The sequence below is a fragment of the Trichechus manatus genome, unplaced genomic scaffold (assembly GCF_000243295.1).
Source record: "Trichechus manatus latirostris isolate Lorelei unplaced genomic scaffold, TriManLat1.0 scaffold00138, whole genome shotgun sequence".
Taxonomy (NCBI): Eukaryota; Metazoa; Chordata; class Mammalia; order Sirenia; family Trichechidae; genus Trichechus; species Trichechus manatus.
The window spans coordinates 1,223,048-1,240,130 of record NW_004444074.1 but is presented as its reverse complement, the minus strand read 5'-3'; the positions used below and the strand labels follow the sequence as shown (position 1 = coordinate 1,240,130).

Below are 17,083 nucleotides of genomic sequence, written 5' to 3'. Positions count from 1 at the left end.
TAGAGTGTACTCAGAGAGTTCAAAACAACAGGACAGTGTAAACAGTTTGTTTCAGAGATACAGTAAGTAATCTGGACTGTGAGTTTTCTTTTGATTCCTCATGGGAGTTCAAACTGAAATACTTTTTTTGAAAGGTGATCTAAAGCTCCTTATAACTACGTTGCTCAACAGAGACATATCAACTACAATTAAAATTAAGATGATATACATTGGGGAATTCTAGTATTTAAAAGGATTGTGTCTCACACGGTAGAGCTTTTGCAGCTGCTTTCCTGCTGTCTCTGCTGAAGAATACTTTGGAGATACCAAAGTTCAAGGTCAATGTACTCAGATGTGTCCCTGGGCCAGATCAGATGTGGAGACAAAACAAGGAATCATATCCTTCCCTGGGCTCAAGATTACTTACATTTCTGAAGTCCAGTGTTCATCTGCGTGTGAGAAAGAAGCTGAAAGGACAGGTCACCTGGCCCTGGTAGACAGGCTAGCATGGCAGACTGGCATCAACACAACATGGGGCAGTCACTCACACTGTAATGAACGAAACAAAACAAAACAAAACAAAAAAAAAACAAGGTCATGGAACACAAAGCTACTCACTCAACAAAGATACTAGGGACATTGGATATGAGCAGTAGAGGCCCAAATTTAGATAAACAATTTAATTTTCAACTCATAGAGACCCAAAGTGACAGAGAAGAACCACCCCATAGGGTTTTCTAGGCTGTAAATCTTTACCAGAGCAGACTGCCAGGTCTTTCCTTCTGCAAAGACGCTGGGTGGGTTCGAACTGCTAACCTTTCAGTTAGCAGCTGAGCGCCTAACCATTGCGCCACCAAAACCAAACCAAATCCACTGCTGTCAAATCAATTTCGACTCATAGTGACTCTATAGGGCAGAGTAGAACCACCCCACAGGGTTCACAAGGAGTGGCTGGTGGCTTCAAACTGCCTACCTTTTGGTTAGCAGCTGAGCTCTTAACCACTGCACCACCAGGGCTGCTTAAAAGGCACAATGCAAATTCTGTTTGTGAGGTTCTGGGAATTTACTTTTCTTATGTTCTATCACAGAATTAGATATCCTGCACCCAAAAAAGTAAGGGGGAAAGATATTCATTGCTCCCAGAGTAAGGCAAGGAGGTGGTAGGCTGGCAGCAGTTCGATTTAGGGCAGTGCCATTATGTCAAGATGGCCTGGGATTCATCAGTGATGTCTACCACAAGACATATGCAGTCCAAGGAAGCAGACATCAGTGTGGCCTTCTGTAGGGAACGAAGCTCTGTCAACAATGTAAGCTCCTTGTATACCAAGGACCATCCATTTTTCAAATAAGTAAAATACATGAACTTCCTTTCCCATACTGCTAATTCCAGAAATCAGGGTGGCATTTTAAGGCTTCAGATCACAATGAAAGAGGAGTCCACAAAACCTCTTTATTTTCCTTAGAGGGCCCTTCTCAGGTATGTGAAACTACCTTATCACAGTGAATATCAGAGAGCTCCAGCTTGCAATGCCAGGTAACTGAAAACATACTTTGTAAAAGAAGCTGCTCAGCTGTGTCTGAGACAGCAAGGGCAGAAAGAACTGAAGATTGAATGCTTCAATGAGAATAGTGCTACCCAAGAGTTCTGGCACAGATTCGGTCTTTTTAAGTCTCTGGTGGGTGGGATAACAGAATGAACACAGTGTGCCAACTGCAGTGTCTCAAGAAATAAAAAGTCTTCTGTTGGGATCAAATAACTGAGGTACTGCTTACAATCTTCTCCCTTGTGAATGCTGATCTCTATATAATAACCTATCCCCTTTGGTCCTAATATAACTGAGGGCAAACACCAAGGAAGGGAAGGGAATTACAAATACTGGAACCTAATAATGTGAAATGGGCTGGATGAGGGGCGTTACTGATGTTTTCTTAATTAGGTCTCAGAACCTTTCCTGGAGATAGGTAATAACTTCACTTGTCATCTCATCATCTCTAGCCTGGATTACTACAATAGCCTGTAAATGGTCTCTTGGTTCCACTCTTTCCCCATCACCCAGTCTGTTCTCCACATCTCCACATAGCAGCCAGAGTAATTCATTTTTTTTAACTGAAGTTATATCAGCTCAAAAATCTCCAGTGACTTCCCATCTCACTTAGAATAAAATACAAAATCCTAATGTGGCCCACAAAGCCTTCCATGATCTATTATTACCACCTCTCTGACTTCATCTTCTAACCTCCCTTCCCCTACACCTTGCTGACTCAACTTCCAGTAAGAGTGGTCTCCTTGCAGCTCCTCCAATAAGTCAAGCACACTCCCACCTCTGGGTCTTCCACTTACCCCTCCTCTACCTGAAAGTTCTTGCCCCAGATGTCTGCCTGTCTTTCTAGCTCCTCACTTCATTTAGATTTCTGTTTGAATGTTAATTCCTCAGGAGAGGTCTTCTTTGACTTCCCTATCTAAAACAGCACCCCATTTCTGTCACTCGATACAACCATCAGTATCACCTGTTTTGTGTTTGTCCCCATCGCACTTGAGTTTGCTAGGATATAAACTCCTTGAGAACAAAATACTTGGTTTGTTTTGTCCACTGCTATATCTAGAATAGCATCTACAATAGTGCCTGACACTTAGTAGGTGCTCCATAAATAATTACTGACTGTATAAATACCAGTTTATTAATTAATTGAGGTTTGTGATTGAATCTATTTAATGATGGCAGAGCTAGGATTGAAACCGAAGTTTGACTTTCTCCAAAGCCCTACTCTCCAACTCCAGGTTGTCACATTTGAGAGGGTAGGGAGAGTAGTACAAGAAGAAAGTGGTAGGTTGTAAGGTTCACAATGGCTATGATTCAGAGACAATTTAATTAGTTTATATATATATGAGAAGAGGGTGCAATGATGCTCCCCAGCTAGTAACAATCTTATTGTGCCTTCTGAAGGGGAAGATAGGTAAGAATGCTAAATCCAAGGTAGGTAGAATAGAGACAACTTTAAAAAAGAACTAGAAAAGCTGAACACTAAGTAAGATAGTGCTTTCTTAGCCTGTTCTGTCGGCCTCAGTCACATGCTACAGACTCCCTGAAGTACTGCTTTTTGTTTTTGGAAGCAGACAGATCTATAGGGATAAGTGAGGAAGGAACCTACAGTCCTATTTTCACCTTTAAGATATGTTTGTGCTACTGTTAAATGAAAAAAAAAAAAAGCAACATATAAAACACATATTCAATATGTTTATAACGTACCTAAAAGAAAAAAACGGAAATACTCTAAAGCACACAAAACATGAACAGTAGCTATTTCTTTATACTTCGCTATTTTTATTATTTCTATAACTTTGAAACTGAAAAAGAAGTTAATGTACAAACAAAAGACCTCAAACGTGAAGAAATGTTCACATCTGGATAGCTGAGATACTGTTATGACCAAGGTACACAAAGAATCCATTCACTCAGTTGTCCTACAGCTAGCTCTCCTTGTATTACTCTCTACCCATCAACTTTTGGAAGGAGTGCATCTAAGAATGATCACCCCAATCTCTGATATACCTATTAAATCCTGATGCCTGCAATTAAGACAAGATGAATGAGGGTATGTGATCTCACAAACTCTCTATAACATACTGCCCCTCAAGCAACAACACTGGATTTCCATAGGGAGAACAGAAAAGTAAATCAGCTAAATTGTGGCAAAGAGACATTAACAGATTTACTGACAGCAAATAACCCATTGCCACTGAGTCTATTCTGACTCAAAGCGACCCTATAGGACAGAGAACTGCCCCATAGGGTTTCCAAGAAGCAGCTGGTAGATTCGAACTGCCAACCTTTTGGTTAGCAGCTGAGCTCTTAACCACTGTGTCACCAGGGCTCTGGCAGCAAATAAGGGCATAAAAGTAAGAGGTGAATTCCTCCAGATGTACTCCAGAAAGTCAGTTTTTAGTTTAGGTGGGAAGGAGTGAATCAGTAAGAAAGATACCAGAGCATAGGTCCCTCCATGACTCTGTCCCCAACAAAAACCCACCAAGTCTAGAATACTCGAGCTCTTACTGGCATCATTGGGACTGCTAAGAGTACAGCCCCTAATTTGGAGCCCTTTCTTTAAGAGTTCTGGGATCCATCTGCCATCGTTTCCAAGTCTGCCTCTAGTACTAAGAAGTTCTTCGAGTCTCTTGACCAGTTTCACTGAAGTCAAGAATCAGGTTCTCCTAGGGCAGAGGAGGTAGGAAATGGACTCTGACTGTGGCAAGGTCACGGGGGTTGTTATCAAACAAGAAGGAAGCAACTTCCCTTCACAACCCACTCTAGAAAGCAGGGATGTACAATATAAAGCACTCCTCTGGAGGTCTGGCAGCTGAGCGCAGGCCTTTTATTAAAAAAAACTTCAAACTGCCCACATATTCTGATTACCATCTGGCTTTTTCTTGAACATAAATTCCAATATAATTTTGCAGTTGATATTTCCAGAAGCACAGTTAGACCCAGAAATCAACACTGGCACTCCCTTCTGAAAGGGACTCAAAATTCAACTCCTGACTTAAGAACAGAATCGAGCAGTCACCTGGAGCTCAAGGCCAAGTGAGCTGCAGACATCAGAGAGAAAGACAAAAAGATCTCCTTGGCAGAGCCTCGACGTGAGCTCTCAGCCAGCTTTCCTATCGCCAGCTGGTATGCTAGGAGGTCTGCTACCTAAGTGGAAGGACACTGAGCACAGAACTAAGGTGTTCAAACTCTCCTGGGGCATCTGCACAAGTGCCAGGATTTTCCAGACTACTTCTAATTAAGGAAGAAACCCTTGTCCCCATTGGGAAAATTCAAAAGTACTTTCATCTCTCTTCCTCCCAGGCTTGCCTCTGTCAAAAGGCTACCAGAGGTTTTATTAGATAGAGTTGTAATGTCATATTCTCTGCTTTCTTGGGTGCCATCTGATAAAGGATCATCTCTGTCTCAGGGTAAGTCTGTGCCAATAAGAAAAGGTTGGCTGTGTTTGTACTGCTTGTGCTTAAGACCACTGAAGGGCAGGGAAAAGAGGCAGAGAAAGACTCCTCTTCAAATGTGTTTTTGATGGAGAAGAGGAGAGAAGATAAAAGTGTTGGCAAGAGAACCTTTATCTGTGGCAAAAAAAGTAACATCAACTTAGTGATCTAGAGAGCTCACTTCCCAGCATAGTCTCATCACCCGGAATCTAGTGCCTTCCAGTACATCTTTGCTAGTCTTCTCTCCCACTTTCGTTTTCCTGCATCAACCCCCACTTCAAAAAAAAAATAAAAAATCCCACCCACCTTCCTGCCAAAAACTGGTTAACTAGTCCAACTTTTGAACCATGCTGTAGTTCAAACATTTTAAATTGGTAGTAGTGACATCTCTAAGGCACCAGGTAAAGAAACAAAATGTTACATGCCTTGCTTGCTATTTGACTCCAATTGATAAAATACATCCAATAGCAAAAATCCTGAGTACATACATCTGAAGAGAATACGATTAACATCGAGAGACTGCATTAATTTAAAGAGTCATTACCACTAACCCTGATTAAGTTTTCTCATTATGAGCCAAAGGTTTACCTAAAAAGATTATTTTTGATAATGACAGGGAAAAGTTTCTTCCTACTGCTCTCGAGGTCCAAGTAACTAGCTTAAAACCTAAGAGTAGACACTAAAATGCCGCTCTGAGAAAAATAAACAGGGCCAAAGATGGCAAAAGTTGCATGTCTATCAAACCGGACTGCAAAATCCATTATCCCTCTGGTCGGTTATAATAAAACAATCTATTCGGCAGGTAATTTTGTCAGCCCAGGTAACTGAATTCCCAACTAAATCATGCTCTTTACTATTTGCCCAATCTGAGTAACTTTCAGCCATTGCTCAAAAGCCTCTTTGTTCTCCATCTTTAACCCAATAAGGGATCTAGAAGTCACTTGCAATTATGACCTCACAACTCTAGGCTGGGGGAAGAGTAGGGAAGAGAGGGCTTACTTTTTGTTGAAACCCCAGAACTATATCTGCTAAAAACCATCTCCATGTTAAGTATGTGGTCCTAGAGGTTTGGAAACTTACTTCTAAAACTACCTTCAGAATCTGTCACAACAGGTCCTTTTCCTACCCTGTTCCCACCCCGACTCTGATCTCCAAAGGGCACTTTCTATGCCAGTGCTCTCTTCAGGAAGGACACAGTTCCCTGGATCCTCTTCTGTAACTCACCTTTGACCCAGTGCTTTCTCTTGAATTCTCTGTTACTCAGGTACCAGGAAAGTATTTGCCCTGGACATTCTAACCTCTCAACTTAAATGTGAGCTTACTAAAACCAGAATCTGTCTTTTAATTATCTTTTCAAGTCACAGGGTCAGAACAAGATTATGATTAGTCACATAAAAGATGTTTTAATAAATATTACTGCCTCATAGGCCACCTGGCATCTCTTTCACTTTTAACTCTTTTTCCATCCCTGAAAGATATCACATACATTAATCTCAGGTCCTGGAACTGATCTGAACATCTATGTCCTTGAAGCACATGGATACAAGTATTAAATGTGTGTGTATATGTGTCTGCACAGGCATCTATACATTCACTCTGGGAGTAAGAGGATAGAGGAGATGAGAAGGCCTGGATGCTACTTTAGTACTTTAACCTCTATTAAACAGAAGTCAGTGTTCCTAAAAATGTGAAAATACAGGCTTTGTTTGTTGTCGACAGTTACATTATAACTTGCAGTTTTTCATTATGGAATGTAATAGGCTTGAGTTCTCAAAGTCCTATGAAGGAAGCAAGTATTAGGGCTGGGTCACTAAAACTTGAGGTAAACCACCTTAGAAAAGTGACCACTACATTTAACCACATTTATAACTGCAAGCAAAGCTGTCAGAATGGGCAGAATTTTGGTCATGAGTACCCGGGCACAGGTACAATAACAAGAAGTCAGAAGAAACCCACTTCCTTAAGAGAGGACATACATTTTGAATTTTTACCACCTTTTACAATTTCCTTTAGAAATGTGTGCTGATTCAGAAAGTTTCAAATTTTATCAGATGAAATATAATTAAATATGCTATAACTATGTGGTAATTTTTAATCTTCAAAGCCTCTAGTCTCAGGTGAGTCCATGAAAAGCTGCCAGGTGACAGAGAAACACTGATCTTACACCTAGAAGGAGAAACTAAAGTAATAGAGCTGAACTACTTAAAAAGGATATTTATAGGGAAGATAAAAAAGTTGGATGCAATTTTAAGTGTTAGGGTGTCAGAAGTCCTTTAATAGGCCCAGACTAAATCCAAAACAAGAAAGTCCGTGGACAGGTCTTTATTCTAATAAAAATGGAAAAGACAGCTCCCTAGTGCAGCTTCTGTAATCTTATAGATCATGGCCACAACATAGAAAAAGAATTGAGCAGGCTGTTAAAAAAATTTGGGTATGTGTCTGGAGAAGAGCTAAACAAGATGCTCATTCATGCCCTTTCCTCTGCCCCTCAACTGCAGGAGTTAAAACAGGCCATATTTCTCTAGTGACTTCCTTGTCTAAGAGTCACCTCACCAGAAAACAGCTGTCTGAAACCTAGCTTTCAAGTTTGAAGGGTGACAGAGATTTAAGACACCTATTGTTGTTAGGTGCTATCGAGTTGATACCGACTCACAGCCACCCTGTATAACACAGTAGAACTGCTCCATTGGGTTTCCTAGGCTGTAATCTTCATGGGAGCAGATTACCAGGTCTTTTCTCCCATGGAGCCGCAGGTGGGTTTGAACTGCCAACCTTTTGGTTAGTGGTTGAATGCTTAACCCACTGTGCCACCAGGGCTCCTTTAAGAGACCTAAGGTTACATAAAAAGCTTTCTCTACTCTAGGTACACACCTCACAAAGTGTTACTGTGACACAAATCTAGATGAAAGTTTTTGGGTTTGTGTATACTTGTATTTCCTGACCCTAGGGCACCATCACATACCTTGCTGATGTACTGGTACCTAGATAGGTGTTTTCTTCTTCCGGGTCTGAGGTACATCACTAGAGTGCACTGCTAGATTTAGAAACTTCAAGGGATATTTATAAACTATATTTTTGCTATGTAATGAGTAACACTGATTTACGTTGCATACCAACAAACCAAACCCGTTGCCACTGAGTTGATTCCAACCCACAGCAACCCTAAAGGACAAGGTAGAGCTGCCCCATAGGGTTTCCAAGGAGTGGCTGGTGGATTTGAATTGCTGACCTTTTGGTTAGCAGCTGAACTCTTAGCCACTGTGCCACCAGGACTCCTACACTGCATAACAGCGTAGTTTATCGGAACTGCAGAGAGTGGCTTAAGTGAAATTTTCAACAGGTATTGAAGAGTTGGAGCTCTGTTGGCTCAGCGGTTAAGAGCTAAACTACAAACCAAAAGGTCGACAGTTCAAATCCACCAGGCACTCCTTGGAAACCTTATGAGTCGGAACTGACTCGACAGCAACAGGTATTGAAGAGTTATGAATGGGGGCAGTGAAAATGTTAGGATCTGCAGCAACATTGAGTGCATGTCATGGAGATAAAGACCCAACTCCCACACCAAAAGTCATTTGTGGAGAAATACAAGTGACTACTAAATACATAAAGAAATGGTGCAATTATCCAGTGATTAAAGAAATGCAATGACAAACATGTTTGGGGGAAAAAAAAAAACCCTAAAACTCACTGAGTCAAGGATATAGTGAATGGTCACTAAATTGATACATTCTTTCTGGAAATAATTATCAACAGTTTTTAAAGTATTCATACTCTTTAATACAGCAATTTCACTTTTAGAAATCTACTTTAAAGAAATAATCAGGTATGAACAAAGATGTATATATAACCCTCTTCACTGCGCTGTAAAATAATAGTGTAAAAACTGGAAATAATCTAAATGTTCAAAACCAGGGAAATGGTTACATAAATTACGGGATACAAGCCTCCCAGTATTTTTTAAAAATATTTTTAAAGAGTAGCTGAAGACAAGGAACAAGGTTTGTAATATAAATGCTGGGTTAAAAAGCATATACAAAGTATTTATTATTATAATAATAAACTAAATAAATAATAATTACTATTACACATTCATAAAAATTCGTTCTTGGATAAGAAGTTTTCAAAAAGGGAAAACCCTTATGTAGGTAACTGTCAGCTGCAGCTCAAATCACGTGAGGAAACCCGAATTAAACAAGATGCAATATATATATTTTTTATTGTTGTAATTAAATGAGGTTTACATTTCAAGTTAGTCTCCCATATAGAATTTTTTTTTTTTTAACATACATTGTTATGAGACCCCAACCGCTCACCCCATTCTGTGACAGCACACTCCTCCCCTCCACCCAATTCCCCATGAACATTCAACCAGCTCCTAACTCTCTCTGCCTTCCCTGCTCACCTCTGGACAGAAGCCGCCCCTTTGGTCTCTTATATCTACTTGTCTAAGAGGAAGACGCAATGTATTAAAGTGCTTAAAAAAAGACTTTAGAAGCAGACTGTCTGGTTTGAATCCCAGCTCTGACACTTACTAGCTGTGTGACCTTGGGAAAGTAACTAAACCTCATCTGTAAAATAAGATAACTGTACTTACGTGACAAAGCTGTTGTGTGGCATAAATGGGTTTAATATATTCAAATGCTTAGGATACTGGTCAGTGCTTGACACACAGTAAAAGTGCTATGTAAATGCTGGCTGTTATAATTTTCCTAATCTATCGAAATGCATGTCACTTTTTATCTTGCCAACAAGATCAAACCACCACCTTGCATTTTATAGTTCTTTACAGTTTGAAACATGTTTATATATATTATTTCATTTGAAATTTAAAATAATCTTTTAATCTAGATGGAACAAGTATCTTTCCTTTTCTATAGATTAGGAAACTCAGGCCTAGAAAGATTAAGCAACTCGTTCAGAGAGATGCAGCTAGGATAGTGGATCTGGTATTGGAAACTGTTTTAACTTCTAGACTTGTGGCTCATTACATTAGACAATCTGCAGGTTGTGACTAGTCTTTAAGAAAAAAAAACTGAAAAGAAACTTTCACATTAATAGTAAGAATGCTTACTGTTTCATGAGTCTCTTTCAATTATCTATATTTCTATGTATTTATGTGTATGTTTACTGGGAAGCAATCCTTATTGTGGGCCATAGACAGAAATGTTTTAAAGACACTGATTACACTATACCACAGCTACCTCTCAAGTCAATATTTATTGAGCACCTATCACTACTGTATTCAACAAAAACATACAATTATAAGCCATGGTTTTGTTTTTAAATGTGAATGTAATTACTGACTTTCCTATGGATTTGGGGAATTACCTGTTCTAATTCAGCACTTGGCACTACAACTGTATTAAACTTTGGGTACCCTAACACTTTGGAACCAGTTCTTAGTGAAAATCCCCTCAAGGTGAAATGTAAGCCAGAAACCATAACCAAGGTAAAAACACAATGGGAAAGTGACTGCACAACACAACCTAATAGACAAAGAGAAGCTTTAAGCTCAAGTGGTCAGACTTTTTTTTTCAGGTGAAAGCTGTATCATCCACACAGAGGACACTATATCAGAGAATAATACAAGCAATGATGGAAGACAGTTGTACCTCTCTCATTCTCAAACACTCGTAGCACTGAAAACTCTCCCCCTCCCATCCTCATGCTCTTCCCTAAATGTGAGAAGTAAACCCTGACTAACTCTGAACCTACTCTCAATTCATACCTTTTCTAAGTCAGTTTCCATCTGCATACCTGTGCTGTGATGTCTTTTGGAAGCTGAGCATCATGGAGCCTACCAAAGTCTCTGGCAGGAAGCATTTCTAAATTGTTTTACAGTTTCTGGGGGAAAAAAAGAGTCCATACTTCTCCTAGCACAACATCTACTATATCTACTATATATTCACTCAGTCTATGACCTTCTTAGAACCAGTTCTCTGTGAACAATGCCTTGAACTTATGTGCCTTACATTTCTAGTGAAGAGCTTCAGAAAGACTAGTAAGTTTAGTGCAGGTAGGGAATGAAGTGTTATAGTTAACACAATGCCTTTAATTCTTCTAGTCAGCTGCCATCCGGGGTTAGTCTGCCAACAGGCAGAGTTTAAGGTAATAGAGCAAGGTATGATTGATACATTAATATGCTCTGTTCAATTTAGGCCCTTCCTTCTTCTCCTTATGCCTAAAAGTATATGACCATGAGGAACCCTGATATGTAACAATTTTTGGTAAGGGTTTCATAAAACGCCTTCGTGAAATTCAGAGATTTTACCTTGTCATGTCACTGACTCATACTGTAACCTGAATATTTATGGTTCACACTCCAGACGTCCAAGGTGCTACCAAGTTTCTGAAGTTAAAGGTTCTCTGAAAGTTGGAGAGGATGTTAAACCTCAAAAGGGTCCAGGAGCTGAAAGCTGACTGAGGAAGATGAGCACCCTCCTCCACTCCCAGGCTGCAAACAACCACAACTAGCTAGATGAAATTCGGAATACTGGCTCATCTTCAGGAAGAAGAGAGAACAGTAGTTTCCGTTGGAAGAATCCTTTTACAGTTACAATAAACATATACTGAAATGATTCTGAAATTAGCTTTAGGAAGCTCCCCCATATCAGGAATTGATTACAAAATAACAAAAACTAACAAAATAGTCTTTTAAACCTCTCAAGAATTCAAAGTACCACAACTCAATCACTGATCAGCAGAATTATTTTGCCTACTTCCGTGGCCCTGAGAAATTCCATAATCACTGAGCTTTGTTATTTACTCAAGCGTGTGACTGGTTCTAATTGGTCAAATATGTGCCTTACACCACATAAGTAAGTCCTTCCCAAACAAGGTGATTTAACTTTAATTATTTTAGCATTGAATGAATCAAGAAAAAATTATGTACCTATGTTTAACCCTATAAATGCCTAAATGACTTGCCTACCTTTTATTTCAAAGATATCTTAAAGGAAGGTAACACTATCCAAATTAACTAAAAGACAGCTACCATTATCCAAATTAACATCTTACGGACAGTGGTAAAAAACAAAAGTTCATAACTCTTCTATTCCTGATACATGCCCCCTTCACTCGGTATAGCTATTCACTGTCCTCTCTAACTTCTACTCTGTAAGCTTCTCTCTCTGGGCGGTCCTTCACCAATTGAGAATCTTTACCAACTTTCACTCAATTTCCTCTGTTAAAACACTTCAATTTGATCAGAAATAGAAAGCACCCAAACAGGGTGTGGAGGAGTCCACAAAGCAAAGAGTGATGGTGGGAGGGAGGAAGCCGGGTGTGGGGAGGGTGTGGGGAGTCCCAGAAGGCATGCAGTGACCACTCCCCCAAACAGCGATGAATGTCAAGAGGGCTCACTAAGATCTTGGCTTCTAAATATCAATTCTCCATTAAAAGGAATCAAGGCTTTTAAAGAAAGTACAAGTTTGGTACATCTTGCTGTGTAAGAAAAGAAGTGCTTAAAGCATAATGGTGACATGCCAAAGGACACAGAAGCTACCAGATGATCAATTAGTGACGGAGGCTCAGCGAGAGAAGTGTACAGAGGAGAAGTTAGAAGGATAGTGAATGGGTATACTGAGTAAAGAAGACATGTGGCAGGAATAGAAGAGCTGTAAACTTTTTTTTTTTACCACTGTCCATAAGATGTTAATTTGGTACTGTATGAGACCACTATTATAAGAACTCAAGAAAAGGTTTAAACACAGAAGAAAACATTCTTTGACAGTTGCGAGGGTGGGAAGGAGAGAGAGGGGTAATCACCGACTAGATAGTAGACAAGAATTATCTTAGGTGAAGGAAAGGACAACACACACTACAGGGAAAGTCAGCACAACTGGACTAAACCAAAGCTAAGAAGTTTCCTAAATACAACCAAACACTTTGAGGGCCAGAGTAGCAGGGGTAGGCGTCTGGGGACCATGCTTTCCGGGGACATCTAGACCAATTGGCATAACGAGGCTTATTAAGAAAAGGTTCTGCATCCTACTGTGGTGAATGGTGTCTGGGGTCTTAAAAGCTTGCAGGCGGCCATCTAAGATGCATCAATTGGTCCCAAACCACCTGGAGTAAAGGAGAATGAAGAACACAAAGACACAAGGAAAGTATTAACCCAAGAGACAGAAAGGGCCACATAAACCAGAGACTCCATCAGCCTGAGACCAGAAGAACTAGATGGTGCCTGGCTACCAACCACCAATGAACGTCCTGACAGGAAACACAACAGAGTCCCTGATAGAGCAGGAGAAAAGTACGGTGCAGAACTCAAATTCTAGTAAAAAGACCAGACTTAATGGTTTGACTGAGACTGGAGGGACCCCGAAAGACTCTCTGTTAGCCCAAGACTAAAACCATTCCTGAGGCCAACTCTTCAGACCAAGATTAGACTGGACTATGGGACATAAAATGATACTCGTGAAGAGCGTGCTTCTTACTCTTAATACATGAGACTAAATAGGCAGCTCCTGTCCAGAGGCGAGATGAGAAGGCAGAGAGGGTCAGGAGCTGGCTGAAGGGACAATGGAAGTCCAGGGTGGAAAGGAGGAGTGTGCTGTTACAGTATAGGGAGAGCAACTAGGGTCACATAACAATATGTGTATAAATTTTTGAGGTATCTTTGAAATAAAAGGAAGGTAAGTCATTTGGGCGTCTTTCGGGTTAAACATATATTCATAAAATTTCTTCCTGATTTACTGGCCAAATCTGGGATAATCTGAGCATCAAAATAAATAATAATAGGGAAAAGAAGTAACTTCACATCAAAAAAAGACTAGCAGGTACTACCTTAATCAACTGATTAAACATCAGTAATGGGACAAATAAAAATTGTGTACCACTTAAAATTATGCAATGAAGAATGCAGTGTCACTTCTGTGATATTCCTGCTGAAGATGTGTAACCTAAATTAAACATGAGGAACCAACAGACAAACCCAAACTCAGGGACTGTCTGCAAAATAACTGTTGGTAATCATTCAACTGGGGCAGTGGTAGTTCAGTGGTAGAATTCTCACCTTCCACACAGGACACCTGGGTTCATTTTCCAGCCAATCCAACTCAAGCGCAGCCACTACTCATCAGTCCGTGTAGGCTTGTATGTTGCTATGATGTTAAACAGGTTTCAGTGGTGCCTCCAGACTAAGACAGACTAGGAAGAAAAGCCTGGTGATCTACTTCAGAAAATCAGCTGATGAAAACCCTATGGAACACAACTGTCCAATCCCATTGTACATGGGGTAGTCATGAACTGGAAGCCAACTTGACAGCAGCTAACAACAACAATCATCAAAAGCATCAAGGTCATGAAAATCAAAGAAAACCTGAAGAACGGTTCCAGACTGAAGGAGGCTAAGAAAAGATGACACTTTCCTTTCGATGCTGCAGCAGCAGCCATGAGTATGCTCAAGCTTCAGAAGAGGCTCGCCTTCAGTGTCCTCCACAGTGGCAAGAAGGTCTGGTTGGACTCCAATGAGACCAATGAAATCGCCAATGCCAACTCCTGTCAGCAAATACGGAAACTGATCAAAGATGGCCTGATTATCCACAAGCCTGTGACCGTCCGTTCTCAGGCTTGATGTGGGAAAAATACCTTAGCCTGCAGGAAGGGCAGGCATACAAGTATGAGTAAGTGAGAGGGTACTGCCAATGCTCGAACGCCTTATTAGATGACCTGAATGCGGAGGACGAGAATTCTTCACCGGCTGCTCAGGAGATAGCGTGAATCAAAGAATGACTGCCACATGTATCACAGCCTACACCTCAATGTGAAGGGGAACATGTTAAAGAGCAAGCAGATTCTCATGGAACATATCCACAAGCTGAAAGCAGACAAGGCCCACAAGAAGGTCCTGGCTGACCAGGCTGAGGCCCACAGGTCTAAGACCAACGAAGCACACAAGCGCCGTGAGGAGCAGCTCCAAGCCAAAAAAAAAAAAAGGAGATCAACAAGACTCTGTCCCAGGAGGAAAAAACCAAGAAATAAAGCCCCCTGCCACCTTGTCTGTACATAGTGACCTCAGCAGATCAATTATTCAATAAAACAAGTTTTTATCTGTCAATAAAAGAAAACATGACAAATAAATGTAATGCATGATTCTGAACCAGATCCTTTTTGCTATAAACGGTATTACTTGGGCAACTAGGAAAATTCAAATTGGGGTCTGAGAATTACATGACAGTAATATAAACAATGTTACCTTCTTGATTTTGATAATTCTATTGTGGTAAAGTTGGAGAATGCCCTTGTTTGCAATAAATACACACTGAAGTATTCAGGATGGTAGAGCATTAGGCCAGTAACTTACTCTCAGGTGATTCAAGGAAAAACATATTCTTTCACTGTACTTGCAACTTTTCTGTAAGTTTGAGATTGTTTCCAAAATTTTATTAAAAACAAACCAACCAAAACAAAGTAGCAGTGTTGAAGCCTGAGAAAGGGGTTAAAGATCATAAGAAAGAGTTGGAGAGAGTGGTCTGTTGGTAATCATTCAGGTTTTATCTTAATGCAGGTGACTTATCTCTGAATTGGTGAGCAATGACATTGGGGTTCATGCCATCTCAGATAGGTTTCCTGTATCTTTCTGCCTCATCAACTTCCAGTTTCTTTTCTACACTTTACCTGAATAAAAATTTTCCAACGTCTGTACTTCAAATTCTCCCCACCTCCACTCTGTTCTGGCAATGCTTCCACTGTGAGGCAGTCATGCAACTCTCTTACCTTCAAAATGGTGAACTTCACCTTTGGAAGGGTTCCCGAAAAATTGTCTATTCTGAAGGAGGAGCTATTTAATGACCTTCCTTTCTTCAGGTCAGGCATTCAATGCTATGTTCTTTTTACCTGCATGTTCACATTTTAATAAGTTTTTCAAAGCCTTTCCTTCTAAACACACACCCAGAATCTCATAAACTGCAATGCAAACTCCTCTATGCTCTAGTCTAAAAAACCTTGTTATAAGTAAGGTATCTTCCAGAGTGCAAAAGAATTTTGACACTTTTTCCTCCCAGTATACAAAAAGTTTCAAATGACATCATAAGCTTTGATCTCCAGACTTCTGAAAAGTACCCCCTATAACTAGCTTCTCCACTTTCACACCAACAGCAGCTGGCGGGCAGGGTCTTGGTTATTCTACAGCAGAAAGGCTTTCAGTAACAACCAATGAGGAGCTTTGAAGTAGTACAAGAATGATGTTTATCACTCACCCTTTCCTCTTCTTTCCTAATTGGTGCTATCAGGGAAGACCAACAGTGAGAAGTGGGGGTGGACGGTCAGGGAAATTTTGGAGGAAGGACAGCGTGTTATGGTCCTTCTCCGAGCAGCCATGAACGTTCTTCCCTCACTTTAAACAAATGCTAACAAAAACAAGCTCTTAAAATGCATTGCCCTACTCCCTGGCAACTTATTCTCAACAAAATTTTTATGCAGCCACATCCATAAAGATATCCAAGGAGACTGATCAACTCATGGGAAGAGAACCTACTAACAAAGGACACTAAGGCAGGCAACAACATCAGAAAGTCACCGCAAGTCAGCTGGAGATCTAGTAACAGCCCCAACTGGAATCAACTTTACTCTTTTGTTTGCATTTTAAGGAGATAAGATTTTGCTCACAAAACCATTTACTTTCAGGGTAACCATAAAACAAGAATACTGGAGGGAAATCACAACGGGATTTAAGAGTCATTTTCAGAGAGATAGAGACAAACTATTTCCCTTTTTTTATTTTTTCCCATACAAAAATTTATACATACATTGTTATGTGACTCTAATTGCTCTCCCCATACTGTGACAGCACATTCCTCCCTCCCACTCGAGTCCCCATGTCCATTCAGCCAGCTCCTAACCCTCTCTGCCTTCCCATCTCACCTCCGGACAGAAGCTGCCTGTTCAGTCTCTTGTATCTACTTGAGCTAAGAGGCGCACTCCTCACGAGTATCACTTTATGTACCACAGTCCAGTCCAATCCCTGTCTGAAGAGGTGGCCTCGGAAATTGTTTTAGCTCTGGGCTGATAAAGAATCCGGGGTCCGTGCTTTCTGGAGTTCCTCCAGTCTCAGTCAGACCATTAAGTCTGGTCTTCTTACTAGAATTTGAGTTCTGCACCCCACCTTTCTCCTGCTCCATCCAC

At 40.5% G+C, this 17,083-nt stretch overlaps 1 protein-coding gene and 1 pseudogene across 2 annotated transcripts in view; one reads left to right on the top strand and one right to left on the bottom strand.

Moving 5' to 3' along the window:
• FAM222B (family with sequence similarity 222 member B) overlaps positions 1–17,083 on the bottom strand; it is a 66,640-nt gene that overhangs the window by 8,291 nt on the left and 41,266 nt on the right. For both annotated transcript variants that reach the window (XM_004385359.1, XM_012558131.2), the window contains exon 2: positions 407–528. In XM_004385359.1, coding sequence (XP_004385416.1) covers positions 407–488 — 82 coding nt within the window. In that variant the 5' untranslated portion in view covers positions 489–528. The remainder of the gene's footprint in view (positions 1–406; positions 529–17,083) is intronic.
• On the top strand, positions 14,343–14,941 carry LOC101356252 (60S ribosomal protein L19 pseudogene; annotated as a pseudogene).